Source organism: Pezoporus occidentalis, unplaced genomic scaffold (genome assembly GCF_034315485.1).
Source record: "Pezoporus occidentalis ecotype Australia unplaced genomic scaffold, CSIRO_AGI_Poc_V1 ctg34, whole genome shotgun sequence".
NCBI classification, from domain to species: domain Eukaryota; kingdom Metazoa; phylum Chordata; class Aves; order Psittaciformes; family Psittacidae; genus Pezoporus; species Pezoporus occidentalis.
Genome location: NW_026915376.1, coordinates 2,918,795 through 2,938,967, shown reverse-complemented (window position 1 = coordinate 2,938,967; position 20,173 = coordinate 2,918,795). Strand labels below are relative to the sequence as shown.

Sequence of the window (20,173 nt, the reverse complement as noted above, 5' to 3'; positions counted from 1 at the left end):
ACCTTTGGGCCCTTAGATGGCTAAAGCTGCAATGAATCTTTTGAGACTGCTGCTTTTGCTGGTAACGGGCAGAGATTCTCCGTAATTTTGCAGCTTCAGTTCTCCTCTAACGCTGTGGAAATACTGTTTCTCTAGAGCCTAGAAGTAGCAAAGCTTAAATTAGCGAAACAAGTGCCGACAGACTGAAGAGACACACGAGCAGGAACACCTATACCTGAGCAGAGTGTCCGAGACACGTCTGAAGCACCGCCTGGCGGGATTCCCAGCGCTGCGACCCGCCCCGGCTCATAGCCCGCAGACCCGCCCACTCTGGGGCTAGGAGGGCCCGCCCGGCTCAGCGCCTCCTCAGCCCGCTTGCCCGGCTGCAGCTGCTGCGGCCGTAGCCCGTCCTCCTCGATCCGGGTATCACCGCCCCGGGGCGGCCCCGCCGCCACCCCCCTGTGCCGCGGCGGGAGAGCTCTGGGACCGAGCGGCGCCGCGCTTCGGCTGGACTCGCACCCGTACCTGCCCGCTGGTACGTAACGTAACGGGGCGGCGCTGGGCCCGGGGCCGGCGCTGCCACCGACCGCGACCCGCGCAGGGGCGGGCTGCGGGGCAGGCGGTCCCCTTCGGGAGGTGACCCTTCGGCGCTGTGGGGTTGGGGCGACGGCGGGACACCCCTCGGAAGGGCGGTGAGGGCCCTGGCAGCCCTACGGCCTGGCAGCCCGGCTTCCGCCGCTGTGCAGCTGCGGGAAATCCGGTCCTAAGAGTTTCTGATGTTAAAACGACAAAGCCCCGAGATGCGGGAAGGTTCAAAGTGAAAGCTGCTGTCCTCCGCACGTGCCGGTGCAGTAGAGTCTGCCCCTCGCTCCCCAAACCCGTAACCGAGCCCGGTTTGCTGTGGCAGCACATTGTACCTTCTACTGCGGAATCTGCTGGAGTTGTAGCGTAACTTTGTGTCTGCAGTGCGCGCCAGTTGCTCCAGCCTTACGCTTTGGTGATGGGTAGAGTAGGAAAAACATCACAACATCTTTAACTCCGACTGTTGTTGTTGTCTCACAATTCTAGGAGAGTGCAGAAATGTCTCGCTTCGAAAATAAAGGACTAATACTGGGCATAATGGCAGGGACTGCTGGCATAAGCCTGATGGTGATTTGGTACCGTAAGATCCGAAAACCGGGTGCAACTGTGCGTATACCTGCGCTCCTAAATGCAAGTAACAGGCTTAGTTCTGTGGGCTTGCAAAATGAAGCTCCGAATGAGCAAGGAGCAGTAATGGTTTTATATGGAAGGCAACTGCAGATACTAGAAAAATTGAATGACTTGCTAGTGAGTGTGGATGAACTGAAGAGAGAGGTAAAATTTCTGAAAGAAGCTATTCCAAAGCTTGAAGAGCTTGTTCGCAAGGAGCTTCAAGGGAAGGGAGATGTTCAGAGAGTAAGCCCCTCACACAGAGCAACAAAGCGGAGAAAAGCTGAGACAGCTTCTGGTGCTGCAGAAACTACCAGCTCTGAGGAGGCGGAAAGTGAAGGAGGGTGAGTCAATAATATTTTGTACATACTACAGTACACGTGCAGCGCAAATTGCATCATTACCTGTGTGAAACTTTGTATTGTAAATAGGAGTCCTTTGAAAGTTTTCCATAGATCTTCTGTCATTTTTTTGTTTGGTTCTGTTTTTTTTCCCTGAATAGAGAAATAGAAGTTCAGATTAGAAATTTTTTTAGACCAGAAAAACCTGTGGGTGACCACCTCTGAATCTGCACTATGGTTGAAGCTGGCTTAATGCCAGGCCTAATACAGATTTTTTAAGGGTGCAGTATTGCTACATAGGTCTGCAGTGAAGGCAAAGTTCAGAATAATGGTGTAATTTTAAAAGTGATTCTAGTAATAAAATAGTCTCTGATGGTGTGTGTTCACATTGTACAAACTCGTGTGCTTTTTGTGGTAATTGTCTTCTGTGGGCCTTACAGATGAGTTATGACAGTGTTCTGCCTGAAATTATATGCTGTGAAAGCTATGTCCCAATGCAACGTGTGTATAAAGGGCAGAATGTTTATGTATTTGTTGTTGAATTACACTTTCTGATAGCTTAAAAAGAATTCATGAGGTATTTAAGGTAGTGATTCAGTAAAGTGGGAAGTTCCTAGTTTTGATTGCATCTTGTGTCCTGATGCGAGTTGAGGAACATGCTGAAGGATCAGATGTACTTGGAGTCGAGGAGGGGGACTAGATTTCTGTCTTTTCATTTGTTACCTAATATACTGACCACTAGTAATGTAAAAATAGTGATGACATTACTCTCCTGTAATTGCAACTTTGTTTTGGTATAATCAGAGTAGATACTTACATGCAGTTTAATAAGGGTATGTTTATAGCAGCTTAGTTTTTTGAGCAATCTCCTCAGTGTATTAACATGCCTGTGTAGGCAGCATTGTGTCTGTAAATTGCCCATCTTAAGCCACTTTTTTCTTTAAAGATACATTAATTAACTGTAATATTCTGAAGTTAGTAACATGCACCATATAATTAATGGAATTTTATTAAGAGTTTCTCCAAATTTATTTTCAGTTCCTGCGGGCAGAACTTCCTGTGTTACATCCCAGCCCACATGCTTCACAAGTTATATTTTGATAGCATAATTTGAGACCTGTCAGTTCTATTACGAACTTCTTCTGTATTTTAAGCTTAGAGTATTGGCAGCAGAATTAAAAGACATTCCTCCTTCATATGGTGTAGAAACACTTCCGTTCTATTTTCTCAGATTGTTTTATCCATTGGTTGGTTTTCAGAAGCCTTTATGTTATACATAAGAGATTTGGGGATGTAGATAAGGACCAGTTTATGAATAATCAGGCTCACTGACTCAATAGAGGGTCTATTCCACACCTAGCAGGTGAGCAGATCCTGTTTTCTCATCAGGAGAGATGCTTTGCTGTTTGGGAACTAGCCAAGGGAACTTGTCTGTTCAGGTTTTTCTGTGTGACGAAGAAGCTGATGGGATGATCCAATACAAGTGATTATAGTGTGCAAGTGTGTCCTTAAGCAAGGCCTCCACTAACAAGTATTTGTGTACAGTCAGAGGAAAGGAAGATAATTCAAGGTTATAGATAGTCATTTGAGTATGTGCTTTTTCCAATGCTGTTTTTTAATCCCTTTTCAAAAGAGGTGTTTTTCCTGCTATCACCTGGTACTTGATTTGCTTATTTTGCATATCTTCTTTAAATATAATTTCATTTCATTTAAATAATTTTGTCCTGGGTTTTTCTTGGGGGGGGGGGGGGGGGTGGTGGTGGTTTTGTTTTAGTTTTTTCCTTGCAAATGGAAATAGGTTGCTGATCCCAGTGTGTGTATAGTTGCAATATATACAGCTTTTTCTGAGGTCTTCTGTAACTTTAATGACAGTGGTACAAGTTCTGTGAGAGTTTGCTGTGAGAGGCAATAACAAAACATGTTTTTTTTCCAGTTAATGTGCACCACCACCTCATGTGCTGTAGGCATTACATCATGTGCATTGTTTTGTAATGTTCTGTGGTGAGTTCCACACACAATAATGCATTCCGTTGTCTGTGCACAACACAATTTTCTGCTTGTGTTAAGCACTTTTGCTTTTAACTGACGAGTAGGTACATGCTGAGAATTGACAGATAAAGTGAGCTTTGGAGTTGTGTGGACTTGTGCTGCACGATTATATTGGTTTTGAATTTATAAATTCTTCCAGAAAAGCTTTCACATGTTGTTGTCCGTCCTCGTCCCCCCCCCCCCCAGTCTGGTTTGGCAGACTTTTCATTGAAGGCTACTTACCATTGCTGATGGATACACACTCTGCTGGGTCATACAGTGCAAATCTGGTCCAGATCAGTCCAAGACATAGAATCATCTTTCTACTGAATTAGAAGGAGTAGATGAGACGGTGTTTGTGTAAACTTTTGTAAAGTTGTCAGGGAAACAGCAGGTGGTATTTGATCTGTCTAAAAGCTGAAGTGTTGTGAACAGATGATACCTGGCTAAGCCCAGTGTCTGCCAATTTACAGGCAATGTAACATGTGTTTTGAACCAGCAGAGCAAATTTATACCATGTAGCTCAAGGGTTTTTTAGTTCAGTACTAGGTGCTTGGATTTACCTAACCCCTTAACCACAGAGTGGAGAGTCCCTAGCACAGTTTCTGTTTGTTCTTTGAACTTTGACCAGTCCTTTGTGATCCAACAGAGCATTGATGGTTGGTCATTACTCCTCACACTTTCACCACTGTTTTTCTCTTTTAAAGAAAATCTGTTGTTAAAAAAGGTGAAAGCAAGTTGGCACTGACTAGACATTTTTTTAGGTTCTTCCATTTTCTCAAGTATTGGTCAATGTGTTTATCACATACAAATACTTATTTTTCTATTTATCATCCAATAAAACCTCTTGCAGGAAAATACCAGATAAAATTGCAGATGTCAGCATTCTATGAAATATTTGTAAACCAAACAGTAATGACTGTCCTTGTTTTCTGTGAATTTCTCTTTTGGATTACTGTCATCAGCCTTTAGACTCCTGGAGTTTTTAAATCCTCACTTCTGTTTGTGTTAGCCCTGGTTTTGTTTATGTATTTATTTTTAATATAGAATTGTTTTTCATAACATGCTTTTCTAGAATGAGAAGTATAAGCCTGCTAGCTGTTTTGTTGAAGTCAATTATCAAGTTTGTCTTATTGTACTTTTTTATTAAAATGTTATACTCTTATTACACTCTTATTTTGTCCTTAAGTAGTTGGAGGGACTTCCTATCTTCTAATAAAACTGACTTCAGTTCAAGTTGGTAAAGTGCAGCTTACCGAAGTTGTTAGGACAAATCCTAGCTGTTTATTTTGTAAAAGTCTGTATTGCATTCTTAACATGTTGTTTTCATGCTTAAAACACTTCAGCTATGATAAGGATCAGACGGCGAGCTAGTAAGAAAATGTCATCAGAAACAAAACAGAAATACATTCTTTATGCCTAATTTGCCAAAATGGTTAAAGTGATATTTAATATTTTACACTTAATTAAATTACCTTAATGTCACTTCACTTCCATGACCCCATAGCAATGTAGGAGTTTGCCTGGGGTGTGTGCTGTGTGACTAGTGAGGTAGGAGCTCATCACAAGTCAGTCCTGAAGCTCTTGGCTGGCATCTTGGTGCTTATCCTGTGGGAAATGCTGGAAGGCAGCAGTGTCGGCTCTGGAGCCAAAGAAGAGACAAGGAAGAGAGGACCCCCTGAAGGTGCTATAAAGTGATTTTTCTGAGGAGAGAAAGAAAAAGTCTAAAGGAATGCTGATGCATCCCAGGGGTAACTAGCATTCCATATCTTGAGCACTAGCAAGTGTTTGTGCTCCCTTGAATGTTTTGATATCTGGATAGTCACTGCAAACCAAACTTGGAGAAGATTTTAATAATTTTCTTCCCTTTGTTTGAGAATGGCATTCTTTCTTGGTTGTGTAGAAACTTCTGCCCCTTAGTGTAACTCGTGTGTCAGCAGGCACAAGGGTTGTATGGTTTGTGTGAGACCCCAGGAATAACTGGCATTACCTTAAAATGAAAAAAATCATTCACTGTTGTGTAATTCACACTGTTGTGTAATTCACCCACAGGTTGTTTTATAGGTACTGTTTTGCCTTCTTTAAAGCACACACTCAATAAGTAAATTGAAAACTATTGCATTCTCATTAAGGCTTAAGATGATGTGCTCCACATTAAAATTCTTTGAGGATTCATGAAGCAAATAGAGACGAGGTAGGACAGAATTTTCCAGGATGGTGGAGGTGAGAGGAAGTGGGAAAGAAATGACCTGTCCTCTCTGGTGTTTCTCGTCACAGACGTGGCTTGAAGATCATGTTTCTGTAGGAGAGGTGAAATAAGGAAAGGTTTAATGCAGTAAGGCCTGGTCTTAAAAGATTATTTATCATTAGCTCCTCTTAAATTCGATCATCAGTTAGGTAGTGGCCTACTTCATACTTTTTCCGTTTGAGTGTCTCAGTGAATATTCTTGTATAGCTTATGTGATGTCATGAATTAAAGTGTTTGGCCGTGATGCTTTGCTGATGAAACTCTCTGCTGGGCTTGTTTGGAGTGAAAGGACTTGGCTGTCAGCCCAGTATATATATTGGCCTTTATATTTTTGCTGGGAGAGTAACGTTTTCTAAAAAAACAGTTTGGCTGTTTTCTAACATTGGAACAGTAGTGATCATAGAAATTTTTAGCAGATGATTGTGCAGCAAAGATAAAGATAACATCAACATTGACTTCCAAACAGTGATTCCTTACTTTCATATCTACCTGTGTAGGCAGCATTTGTTGATGCAGTGCCCAAAGTCCTGTAACTAAAGGAGTGTTACAGTTGCAGTGGGGAATTTGAAATTGCCTTTGCTGCTTAGTTATTGCTATATTGTGTAATGCCCTTATTTTAGGTCAGTAATTGCAGAGGTTGAGGTGGTGGAGCATCCAAACCATGTGAGGAAAGGTGCTTTCAAAACATATTTCACATCATAGGATATGTATTGGGGCTAAAAGACTGCTACCTCCCACCAAATCCCTTTTGGTGACCCTAACTTTTGGTCAAGTTAGTGCTCTGAGAAATGCAGCCTATCTATGATGTTGCTCTGCACTCACTTCAGAATAACTATGGAAGAACAAGATGCTGTGTTGTAAAGATGCTTCAGAAAACCAAAATAAATGTTTGGTGATTTATAAATAAAGGATCTGCAGGACAGGATGTGTTATCAACTTCAGCATCATCAAGATTGTATAAAATCTGTGGGAATCTCTGAAGTTTCCCATCTCTCCTTTGCTCCATGTTGTTTTTCAGTTTGAACACGTACATATGGTTTATGTATGTATTGTTTTATCCAAATGTATTTTTTACTCCTTTCCCATACTACTGGGTTAATTTTGCAGCAAATCTGTCATGCCACCTCTAGCATTTCTGTGGCTTGATGAGCTCTTCATTTACAAGCTCTAAGTGTATCTGCTTGTGTTTAGTTCTGGTCACTTTCAAATGCTATTTAAAAGCCATATGAGTATTAACCTCCATTTGTATTGCAAACATTCTGAACTGCTTATTTTTCTGGGAAAGAAAAAAAAAAGGATTTTATATGTTTTGACTGTCATGGCTTGCTCCAGTTACTCAGTTGCTTCATGTGACTAGTTCATGTTTTTTTCTGCTCAAAGCTATCATTTTAAAAATCTCTGAACTTGGCAGCTAATACTTTTACATTTGTTAGTTCTCATCAGAACAGTATTTTCAAAAGAGGAATTGGATAAGATTAGACTTTTCTGTTCATTTTTAGCGCACAAGCAAAAAGCTACTTTTAAAAAATAATGCCATTCAGCTGCTTCTATATGAAATTAGAGGACCCTAATGTATGCTCAGCACTTTGGACAGTAAGGCCACCTGATTATCTCTGCATGGTCTTTATGGCTTTTGTAAATATTTCTTTGACCTTGACTGCCTTCTGCTGAGTAATTGTGCACTAAGCATAATGAATTAATATAAACTCTTTCCCAGTTTCAGATATTCTGACCTTCTGAATGTTCAAAAGAAATAAAGGAAGAGAGAACAGTGATGTTATTGCTTCTATTTAGATCTTAAAAGTGTGTAACAAAACACTCTGTGATTCTTAATAGCACTTATGGTTTCATTTGGAGTAAGCCCATTCCTATTTCAAAAAATAGGGAAATTGAGGTTGAGTTCAAGAGGTCTAATCAGGGTTACAGATCACATCCCAATATATATTAATGATTTCAAGCATTCTGTGTTTGAAACACAAGGATACATGTGTTTCTAATACGTATCTGCATTTTTTTAAATTCATTATTAGGCAACAGGACAGTGTTAAACGTGACTTGCCTGTTAAGTTTGGAATATGATTGTGCTGTCCCTTTGAAGGTAAAGGTTTAGTAATAATACTAATAAGCTTGATACCATTAATAAGAATAGAACACCATTAAGGTTGGCCAACTGGAAGAAATTGTGCTCTGAATTTTTTGTGTTTGAATTGAAAAAGGCTTTACAGATATTTTTAGAAAAGATGGTTACTTTCTGTGATTTTAGTTATCTTACAGCTCATACTGATACTGAAGGAGACTCTGAGGAAGAAAAGGGATGTAAGAAATCACCTGATGCCATTGCGAAATCAGAAGACGAAGAGTTGTTTAATTTTTTACAGCAGGTGGACAATTTGCACAAGGGTTCAGAGAATGACAAAAAGGAGGGCTTCAGACTGCTGCTTGAGAAAGATGACAAGGTATTAACGGGTAAACTTAATATTACATTGCTGTTAACTTGTGCTTTGTACTGCCTTTGAGAACTTCCTTAATACAAGCACTAAAATGAACACAGGAATGGAAGATGAAATTTTGTGATTATTTTTAAAATGCAGTAAAAAAGAAATATTTTAAGGTGGTGTAAATATTCATGTTGGGTGGGCAGAGAATTTTTGTTGTTTTATATCCCATCCAGCCTCAATAATTTTGACGCTTTTTTCTTTTATGTATGTGTTCTTGGATATGACAAAGTAATGATATTTATTTCAGCTGGTTTTAAAAGGGTCTGTGTGGCAAAGTCCTGTGGAATTAAGTACTAACCTGACCTAATGTTCTCAAGAAATCAGACTACGAGCCTGTAGTCTGCTTATACCTTAAAATTTACTTCGTGTAAATTTTTCCCTTGACTGTACTGTGCTCATAGGTAACTCCAGATAAAATTTCAAAGTGGCTTGATATTCAGTGCTTAATTCAGTGTATCAGTTTCTTCTGATTTGGCAAACATTACTTCTGATTGTATTTTCATTTACACGTTGAAATACCCAGGAAGGTAGATCAGATATTAATTATGACTGAGTGTGGTGTTTATGACACCCCCCAAATTAAATACACATCACATCAAGAATCTGTTGTGCTTTACTGGATTACCTTTTTATTTTTTATATTAAAAGAACTTTAAATTTGATTTGTGAAGTAAATCTCTTTAGACAGTCCAGGGTATTTCCAAAAGGTGTGTTTTGGCTGTGAATAATTGGTCAAGTGGTTCTTGCATAAAATAAAAATAATATAGAAGGATACAAAATAACCAAATATTTATGCCACATTCAGATAACCTACTGAAGCATTATGAAAGGAAACTTTTAATTCTGATCTATTTAGTTACCCAGGTGTCCTCTATTTTCAGTATGAAAACTGTGTGGACTTTCTTTGGAGACTTGCACGTGCTTATGGAGATATGTTTGAGATGACTACTGATGCTAATGAGAAGAGGAAATATGTTGCTGATGGTAAGCAGAGGAAAAATATATGTCTAGAATGTCATCTGAATGTAGTGAAAGATGTTTGAGCTTCAGTTACGTTTTCCAATCCAAGACATTTCCAGTCCAATAAATGGCAGCATCTGTACCATAATAATGATGTTTTGGGTAGTCAACTGCCACAGTATACAACTTCAGTCCATTGGAGAGATCCAGAGTCAGTGAAGGAGAAGTATTGTGGGTCCTAATCACATACTGTTCACTCTGGATGATCCTTAAAATCCTGTATTGTGTTGAGAATTGGATGGATACAGGATGTTAAAAAAAAAAAAAAGACACTGTCAGCATAACTTCTTAATTGCATCTTTGGGAGAGCAAGAGGAATAAATAAATTCCACAGGAAACTCGGGGTTTGTTTTCCTGTTTTCCTGTGGTAACAGAGCACTCCTGCATATCAGCAGCCTTTTCTTGTGGTGATGGTGGTGATAATACTTTAGGAATCTGGAAAAACTGTTGACCAGAAACAGAAGTCATGTGTGACAGTTGATGTTGCTTCCAGGCATCTCTCCCTGTGTGTCCTGCTTGACAGCTTAACCTCTACAAGGTCATGATTTTCTTCTTTGCAGTCCTTTGCTGCTCCTAAAAACATTGATCTTTCTTTCACTATCTGGATGCGCATTCACCAGAGGAATAGTTTACATTTCCCTTTTTTGTTTTGGGCCTTCTCTTTATTACGGTAAAACCTGTTTCTTTTCTACGTGTGTCACTTTCCTCCAGCCAACGCACCATTCTTAAAATAATCCCTTTTGCCTGTATCTGGGAATACTTCTCTGTCTCCTTTATTTCTTCATTGCCTCTCCTTTTTTTTTGAACCAAATTCATGTTTTCCAAGTGTATTCCAAGTTTTAGTTCTTATTTTGTGACTTTTTTACTGTTTTCTACTTCTTGTTCTATTAGCAGTGACAACATCACTGACAAAGCACTTTTGGCTGCCCTTTGTAAACCTGAAAGGCAGTGTCATACCTTTGTGCTGCGATTACGTATTCCATTGCCACCCACAGCTTGTCCAAGGTCCTTGTCCCTATAATTGTGTCATCTGAATACTCATGAAGACTTGCACTGTCTTAGCTATTTAATTGATCCTGGCTTTGCTTTAGTATTTGGCTTATTTGTATGGAAATCATGAAGTACAGTGGGGATGGACTAAATTACAACAGTAAACTCTGTTGTTGGATCCTTTGCATCTACCAGTGACTGTATGTAGCTTCAGCTGATGAAAGATAGTGGCATGGCAAAAGACAGGGAGAGATAAAGAATGGTGGAATGAAATTGGGTCTTAGGTGTTGAGTAATCAGCCTAGTTAAGCTCTTTCTCATGAAATGGTGGGTGGCAGCAGCCTTTTTCATCTCAGCTTTTGGAAGTAGTGTAGAGGGATTGAGACTGTGGGGGAGCTGGCAGTAGTTTCGTGAGTTTTCTCATTCCAGGGAGTTGGGGGCCTATGTATGCTGTTCTTTGTTTTGATGAAGTTAACTTGCAATACAGAAATGTCAGTGTGGTGTAATTGGTTGCAGCTGAGACTGCAAACAGCAAAGCATCTCATCTGAACTTACTACTGGGAGCGTGGGTTTGATCAAATCACTGACTGTCATCTTTATTCAGTTAAAAGTGGAGCTAAATGGAAGCCTTTGTGCTAGAAAGGAACTGCAACTAGTTCATTCCTGTACCCAAGATAGGAAACAGCTTTACTTGCTCTTCTGACAGGTGCTTCTTTAACCTGCTTTTAAGGGGTCTTCAGTCTTATACACAGCACGGCCTCCTTTGGCAGTCTAGTCCAATCTTTCCTGATTTAGCCTCATCTAAACTGGATTTTAAGAGAAAAAAATAAAATCACACCCATATATATGTGTATATATACATACATATATATGTATACATACATATATATGCACACATATTTACATACGGCTATAAATGGTGTAAAGCCAGGATGTAACATCATCCAGTTAAATGTTTAGAAGAATGGAAAGCAATTTCTTCTTTGCAGCTAGAGTACATGAGGTTGCTTCATTATTGGGAGTTGCATAAACCACAGAAAAGTGCAATAAACCCTTTAATGTATTGTATTCCATTTACAGGAAAGATTAAAGCTGAAAAGGCTGTACAGCTGGATGGCAGGAGTGCTGAGAGTCACCAGTGGTAAGTTTGAAAAAGTGTACCTTTTGCCGACTTGTCTGTCTATATCAGATCCAACAAAAAATCCCAGCTGTCTTTGGCTCTAAACAGCGCTCGCAGCGAGTTACATTTATCATACTGCAATTTGACGTAAATTTCATAAATGATTCACTAATAGTATTCATAGTTATATGGAACTCAATTATCAGTCACAGCTAAAAATTTCATTGAAGTATTTTGTGAAGCGTTTACTATGGCATATGAAAACTCAATCACCATACTTCAGTATGTACCATGGAAAGTAGAAGGGAGTATTTGCCTAAAACAATATATTATTGCTCAGAGAAGCCATAGTTTTTCATTTGCCTTCTCTTTCAACACTTGGCAAAATAATGACATTTGACCTCGTATTTTATCCTTTCTTTATAATAACCTAAATTCTAATTTAGATTTTAGATTAAAAATAGGCAATGAGGGGGCTATGGAAGTTTGAATTAACTTCTCAATTTTTTGTTTTACCAAATCATTTTTCTTCAAGCTTGGCAGTCAGATTAATTTTGTAGATCTTGCTAGGAATAACAGACTCTTCGCAAATGTAAATATTTTTTTATTGTATCAACATTATCAGGTAAAAGATAATTCTGCTGAGTTCTAGTAGATCATTTCTCTGTTTTACTTTATTAATCAATTTTATTGAGCTCCTGATTTCTAATATTGCTAGTTTTCCCATTTTTATTTCCATGTTCTTCATTAATTTTGTCATTACACATGTAGGGTAGGATTTCACTTAACTTTTACATATCTAAACCAAATCCTTTTATCCCAAGCTCACTTCACAATCTAAAAAGAAGCAGCCTTTTCTGGAGTGTAGTTCACCTGAGTCCATTTTAGCCATCTGCATTAGGATGAGATGAGTATCTCCTGAGGTTCAGTTGACAACATCTCCATTGCCAATAAAGGGAGCACATGTCAGCTATCTCAAGATTTAGATAGTTTGACACAGATGTTTTTGTTTCATTAGGTGCCTCTCTGACTTGGTCTCTCTTTCCTAAACTTCAAGAATGGCCATGTTATTGTTCCAGACTGTGTTCCTGTGAGCGTTGCCATATTTCTGATTCTTTTTTATCTTTCTGTTTATAACAACTAGTGATCTAAACACCTGCTTTGTAACAGTGACATGCTAGAACTGGAGTGCTGTGGGAATCTTGGCTAAGCTTCACTGCCACAGATGTATTTCCATTTGCTCTTTCCCATGTCTTGGAAGTAATGATGATGCCTGCCTGTAGGTGAAGCTTAGGCTCCATGTGGCTATAATCTGGCAGTTTAAGATAGGAGAATTTTCTTTTGGCCTTCCCCAGCTGTTTGTTAATTCCTGTCTGCTGGAGTTTGCCCTCTGCCAGCAGAACCAAAGAAGAGGAGCACCTGAGTGTCACTACTGAGTGTAAGGTGATTTGAACCCCATAGCTTGAACACCTGCTGAAAGCGGTTTACAGCCATGTCTGCTGTTTGACCGCAGCCAAGGTCACTTCTTCAGGGTAATGCTGGTGTACCCCTCTCAGCTAAAGCTATGTATAAACAACCACAAAAGCATATGCAAGCACAAGTCCTGTCCCTCCTTTCCAGCCCATGAGACTGACAAAATCTCCTAGCATAAATATTTCACTGGCAGAAACTACAGTGATAAAACATTACATATTGTTCAGGGAGATGTAGGTGGTCTGCTGGACTTCAGATGCAAGATCCTGTACTGGCAGGCACATCTAGCAAAGGAAGAATTATGAGTGTAAGGAGATGTGTTCCAGAGGTTAGCTCAGGAAAGCCTGTTTGAGAGGTTAAAGAGGAAAATCTTATGTTTTGTAAGCTACTGCTTTTTATAACAGGCAATGGATTTCTGTGTGGTTTACAGTCCTTTTTCTGGGATGAAAACTGCATCTGGGTCTGCAAGTGAATGAGAGGGTTTTATCACCACTAACTGGTGGCTTTCTAACTGTAGATGGACTCCACAGATTTGAATAGCTTGGTATAATTTTTTTTCTGAATATTTTATCTGCATGTCTGTCTTTTCTGAAGTCTTTCTTGATGCATGATTTCTCGAGTGTAATGCCCCATACTGTTCATGCTGCACTGAGGCTGTGAATACTGGGCACAATGGACTTCCACGATCCAGACATTTGTATGTTTTTTGTCTAGCCCACCAACTGTTGCTCAGTTTGTGGTCCCAGTGGATCCTTTTCTGCTGTGCTGCTGGTTAACCAGATTGACTTGCTTTATAACTGTACATTTCTATTTTCTTCCTTGGCGTAGAGTACTTTATACACGTTTCATTGGTTTCATGTTGAGTGCAGACTATTTCTAACATTTACTGAGGTCATCTAGGTTCGTAAATGCTTGCATTATCTCTCAGATGGCAGTTTTATTTTAGAAGTGTTTTGTTGTTAGGTGGGATTTTGAAATCATTTACTTCATTAATGTAATTACTAGAAGCTAACAGACCCAGCACAAAACTTCATGGAACACATATAATGATGCTCAGATTCACAGGAGCCTGGTTCTGCAACCATCTCTACAGGTGATTTAATCTAAACAGTATTTCCACAGTTAGATTTTGAAGCACATTGGGTAGAACAGAGTTAGAGACAACATAATGGTCAAGCTATACCCCATTTGTTGCATTCCTCTAATATTCCAGGCTTGCTCATTTTGTCAGAGAAGAAAAATACTTTTGTTTGATGCTGTTTGTTTCCACAAACTTATGTTAACTCTTTTGTATGCTTCTGCACTTAACAGAATAATTCACCCTGGAATGGTTAGGCTGTTTTGTCTGTAACCCCTGTCCTTTCCTTTCCTTTTTTTGTAGATAGCAGTCATATTTGCCTTTTTCGTTTCTGCTGAGGCTTTCTGCATTGCCCATTTTCTACATCTTGGTAGTCAGCTGTATGTCAGATCTGGATTGTTTGAGCCTGGCTAATGCAAATTTATCTTCCTGAACTCTATTTTACATGTTAATCCCCATGAACAGGAAAGAAGATTTCAGTGAATGTTCCCTGTAGAACCTGTGCTAAGTTGTATACAAACAGGTTGCCAAACCTCATAAGTAGATATTGCACAACGTTTCTGTTTGTGAACAGCAAACAGTGCAATACAATTAAGGTATGAAGAAATAATATGTGAAAATAATGTGAAATACATAGTGTGCAAGGACAATAAGATAGAAAACAAAACTTAAAAGAAAAACATTATAAATATTTATACTAAAATACTAGGATCACAAGCAGGCAGTCACTTACAGAAGAATGAAATACCAGTCTCACCCAAGATCAGAGATGAAGGGCAGTACCCAATTGCAGATTGACACCTAAATGTAGTGTCTCCATTGTATGTGTGGGCGAGGGACTTGTCCTTCACTTTCAGGGAATGGAGAGTAGATAGGCAATATGCGCCATTTGAAGTGCCAGGATATTTGTGTGGCATGGCAGATATCACACAGGACCTTTGGGGGTTTGTACCCTTCCAGGCCAGCAACTGGAAGAAGCCCTGGCCTATTTCCAGTGCCAGTAGGCATCAGTGTGTAGGCAGGGATACTGTGAATTGAATAGGGTCTCCACTGACTGTAATAGGAGGTCAGATACATAGATGAGAAGCTCAGTATGAAAGCAATCCTGTCTCAGACCAACATCCCTCCTCTTCATCTCACTACTAACATAACATTTTTTTAGGTTGTATAAGGTAAATAAGCTTAGCCTAAGATAAACCCATCTGTTTTTTTTAGGCAGTTTTCTCATTTTTCATAAAAGGTTATCTCATTGTCTATCAGTTACTGGTGAGGAAACTGGCTTTCTGACCTTGACTAAGGAAAGCTTTGGTTGATTTCTTTCTAACCTTCACTTTCTTATTTCTTAGGGGTTTTGATATTTCCTAACAGCACAACTGAGGTTTTAACTCATGTTTGATATAGCTGCTATCTATATTGTCCACTAATACATTACTTCTAATGTTCTCTTCAGCTATTAAATATATTATAGCTTGCTGAATGAGTGAGGATTAAATGATATGCCTGTTCTTTTCCTGGGCCTGTTCCTTGCTCTCTACTTACAGTTAACCCTTGGGGGTAGAGGCAATATAAACAAAGAAGAAGTTGAATTCAGCCTTGTTGGTTTCAGCTTTTGTCATGATTTGCTCACTGCTAATTGCTCTGTACTTTCATTTGTTTCTTTTCCTTCTGCTTTATTTATACAGCCTCTTATTGCTTCATATGTGTCTTGAAAGTTGCAACTTAATTTGTATTTAGCATTTTTATATACCTTTAAATATGCCATCCAGTTCTGAGATAGATATCTATAGATATTTGGATACACCTCTCCAATATCCACGGCTTAGCCATATGCTCTTATTTTCACTTTTAGACTCAATTACTTTTGAATTTTTTTGTCAATAGAGAATACCTCACTGGAGCTGAATTGGTCTTTAAAATTAATTCCTGCCTTTCCTCTGCATCAAAAAGGGTCATTTGTTGCTATGTTTTTTAATATTGTCTCTTAATTCTTCTATATAACATTTTAGAACATGGCCCTTTTTAATGGTTTTGTTTTCTTCATTATAAATGCACGTGGCGTGCATGTCAAGCAAGGATTTAAGGCTATAGACCTCTGAAAGTTTCTTTTGGAAGCTTATCCCCGCTGCTTGAAAGTTCTGTTTATCACACACCCTGACTGACATAACTGTTCCAGTAAAGCCTTAGTGTGGATGAGTTATACTGGCAAAAACATCCCTTTTCCAGAGTAGTGTTCTTCCTGCTTTATGAAACTGCTGTAAGCTGCCTGGGAAATAGGATGTATCTTTTGTCTTCACCAGGAGAATTTCATGGAATGGTCTCATGAGCAAACCCTTGCTAATGTATGCCCAGAGTTCAGCTCTCTCACTTTACTTTTCATATTTACATTGGTTAAGAACAAAAAAATTGCCATGTATCTTCTTAGTAGATTGCTGATTTTTTTTTTTTTTTTCTTTTTTTGTAAACCTGTATTATAAAATAAATCAACAATAAAGCTGGCCAGATTACCAGTCTGAATACTGACAAGTAATCAATATTCATCCTCAAATTAAATTTGTCAAAAGATATGCAGAAAGAGAGCAAAATACCTTGAAGTAGTCAGTCTGTTTTGGTAATAAACTTGTGCAGCTGTGAATAATTTTCTTCTCTGAATCCAGATTTATGAAGATGCACTCATATTTAATATGTAGTTGCCAATGAGATTGAAAAACCTTCAGCTTTTTTGAATGGTGATCTCTCAAAAACTGAAGAAAATGGAAACACTAGAAAGGAAAAACATAGCTGTAACCTTTTATTAGTTCTATGACCGCTGTAAAGAGAGGCAGAATAGATATTTGAAGTGAATTGTTCCTTTGTTCAGCTGGTGTCAGTTACTCAAGTTGTGAAGGAACTTGCTGGCAAAACTTAGTGCCAGCCAGTTGCAGGTTGTCTTGTTTTTCCCAAGCCTCAGACAAAATTGTTCTGTGGGTCAGTGATTCCCAAATGATGGCTGTGAATCCTCACATCTTTATCATCCAAATATTAATTGGAAGTGCTATGCAAAGAATTCGGTGCTACAGTTGCTTTGGACAGCATCACTTTACAATTACAGAAAGCACAAAATGTAGAGCTATGTTAATAGTACTTTTATTTAAAACTGAACAGTCACATTTAAATTATTTTTAGAGATTTGCAAAGAATAAAAGGTTACTAGATGTGCCCAGTGTTCATGACATTTACTTAGAAAGATCATTCTTTACACTGAGCTTTGGTTTGTTTGCCAAAAGCAAATTTAGTGCTGCCATTAAGTTTGGGTTACTCTATAGAATTTATCTGCTGGTAGGATTTGTATAGAATTATAGAATGGTTTGGGTTGGAAGGGACCTCATCCAGTTCCAACCCCTCTGCCACAGGCAGGGACACCTTCCACTAGACCAGGTTGCTGAAAGTCCCATCCAACCTGGTCTTGAACAACAATAGCACGTGTTTTATTTGGATTGGAGTGCAGTTATCAAGTGAAAACCTACTAATTTTAAGTGAAGACACCCCTGAACCACAGCTGCTCCAAGACTCTTCTCTGCTGTGTGTATGTGGGTTACACAGAAGTGCAGAAACAAGTTTTGCATGCTGAGGGTTGTCCATGCAAGCGAGTTACAGAGCTGACAAGTCTCTTACAGAGAGGGAACGAGAATGAATTGGCTTCATTGAATAATTGCCACTTACTTGGGTGTTTTGACAGACTTGTATTAGTAAACCAGAAAATGGAGATGGATATAATGATAGAAATCATATTAGCTATAGTTGTAGAGATTTATTATTCAATTCCAGGACTCATTCAAAATGTTGATCCTTACGTTCACATATAATTTTGTGCTGAGCTTGTGCCTGGGCTAGAACTGATGTTTGGGGAATCTTTGACTTTCTAGGATGACGTAAACTTCTGAGTGGACTTGCTGTAATCTATATACAAAAAAAAATGAAAGAAGTGATAGTCCCAGGTAGAATGTATTTCAGTGAGAAAGTCTAGATGGAGCTTGCAAAGATATTGAGAGGCTTGTCTGTAACAGTGGAGTACCTAGCCAGAAGGTGTTTTATATTACTTGAGAGATACAAAGTATACAGGAGTGTAGGAATTGTGTTTCTGCACAAAGTATTCAGAAATGTAGAAACTTCGAAATTGTGTGTCTTCAGAATAAAAGATTGTAAACTCACTCATAATAGGATAAAGAATTGGTTAGAAGATGGTTCCTAATAAAGTCTACTGCTGTTTTGACCCAACTTGGATTAAGATTCTCCTAGAATTCAATCAATGGATTCATTTTAAGATTAAGAGATTACTACCCTGATATAGCATGATAAAGTCAAATTCTTAAATCCATATAACTTGGTTATTTTGCAGAAACAGAAAAAACATAGTTCTTATCAAAGAACTTTCCTATTAGGTGGCATGTACATGCAAAAGGATTTGACAAACTTCCCACAAAAAGCGAACATCATGTAATCTCAGTGGCAGAATTAGAATACATAATTTGTCAGATTTGTAGGGTGCAATGGTATAAGAGTAAGTTTCTAGTGAAATAAAACCCTTTAAAATTGTAGATTATGTTGTAGGATATTATCATACTACTGACAACTTTTAAATGCAGTTTTCTAACTAAATACTTGTAACCCTCTGCTCTTATCCCTTATTTAGATTTAGAAAAGAGAGACAATTTACAAGCCACAGGCATCTGTTTCTGTCATACAGTCTTGTTTTTCAGGAGTTGATACCTTGTGCAAAAATACTTTCAATCAAAACTTGATATAACAAAGTTTCAGGTTAGTAGTTATTTGCCCTGTATTTGATTCATGGGGAGACCAGAAAAGTTTACAGCAATGTGTTGTTAATTATGCTCGATCTTAATAAGCTTTAAATTACTTACAAGAATAATTCAAAATTTTTAATGCAGAAGGGCAAATTCAGAAGCCATTTCTGAAAAGCTGTAGCTTGTTCTCTATTAAGAGGATCAGAGGGATGCATAGCTTCTGTGTATTTCTGGTTAGGCCATTTAAATGACAGAATGGTGGAAGGTCATGCATTAGGGCTGTGCAGTTGCTGGGATTAATGATTATATCTGTTAAAAGTCGCTTAATCACAATCTAGTAGGGAGTTGGATTGTTTTGTTTTGTTTTTGTGTTGTTTTCCACGGATCAGGTCAATGGAACATTTCAGTTCAGAAGTGTTGTTGCAATGCCTCGAGGTATTTGTGGTTCCTTCTCCAAGTTCTCCATCTGCTGATCTTTCTTCTTGGTGTGTCTCCCTCCCCACTGACGGGAGATAGTAGATGCTGGCACTGGTATGGTAGTAGCCCTTCACCAGGAACTGGGCTCAGGTCTGTAGTCCAGCCTGTGAGGAGGAGTATGATGCATCCTCTCGAAAAAGGTTCTTGAAATAGCAGTACGTTGGTGAAATGCTGCAGCATTCAAAAGGAGGTAGGTTTGATATGTGGAAAGATCAATTTGCTGCAAGGTTTTTGCCAGAACGGTCACAGAGGAAGTAATGCTGGCAACTTAAAGACCCCTATTGCTTTTTCATCAACAGCAACTGTTGTGTTACTTTCCCTGAAAGCTGTTGGTTTACTCTGTTTCCACATTTGTGAAGACTGTGTTCTGCTAATTTCTTCAGGATTGTATTTGCACTAAAGATGTCTGTTTTAAAAATAAAAGTTAAATTTCTGGAACTCAGAAATTTAACACAGTTGCAGGTTCCACAGAAATGGCATCCACATGTTCTACTGGTGAACTTCTGTGGATATGCATGAACAGCAGCATTTTTTCTTCGCATGGTATATTGTGTATGTTGCAATAAGTTATTGAGACAATTCTTAGATGTCTTTTTTTTAAACTAGTGCATGGAATTGTTTCCATATTTTTGCAAGCATCACCTGTACAAGTGTGTGCTACATCTGATGTTTGCCTGGAGGTCAGCTTCAGTGCTCTGGTGAATTTTTAATATAAAAACTATATTTCTGCCAGTTTCTACAAAGTAGACTCGGTTGTATTCCAAGAAGAAGAAAAAGGAAAGAAAATAAAATCCAAACAAAGAATTTCCAAAAAACATGAACAAAACCCCACCTAAAGACTCACTTTGCACCTAGGCACATTTTAACTTGTATGTTGGCAGTCTTTCACATTCTTAGCCACTGCTTCCATACCCTCACCACCACGAAGAAAATTATATCAAACTAATGCC

At 38.7% G+C, this 20,173-nt stretch overlaps 1 protein-coding gene across 4 annotated transcripts in view; it reads left to right on the top strand.

Moving 5' to 3' along the window:
* Positions 1 to 371: 371 nt before the first annotated feature.
* The window catches only part of RMDN2 (regulator of microtubule dynamics 2), a 48,919-nt gene continuing 29,117 nt past the window's right edge, over positions 372 to 20,173 (top strand). Inside the window, exons 1-5 of one of the 4 annotated variants that reach the window (XM_062629545.1) lie at positions 372 to 514; positions 1,048 to 1,514; positions 8,051 to 8,243; positions 9,167 to 9,269; positions 11,375 to 11,435. In XM_062629545.1, the coding sequence (XP_062485529.1) occupies positions 1,060 to 1,514; positions 8,051 to 8,243; positions 9,167 to 9,269; positions 11,375 to 11,435 (812 nt within the window). In that variant the 5' untranslated portion in view covers positions 372 to 514; positions 1,048 to 1,059. Of the gene's footprint in view, positions 515 to 573; positions 1,515 to 8,050; positions 8,244 to 9,166; positions 9,270 to 11,374; positions 11,436 to 20,173 lie in introns of those variants that run through there. The other 3 variants (XR_009966812.1, XM_062629544.1, XR_009966811.1) reach the window with 3 other exon arrangements.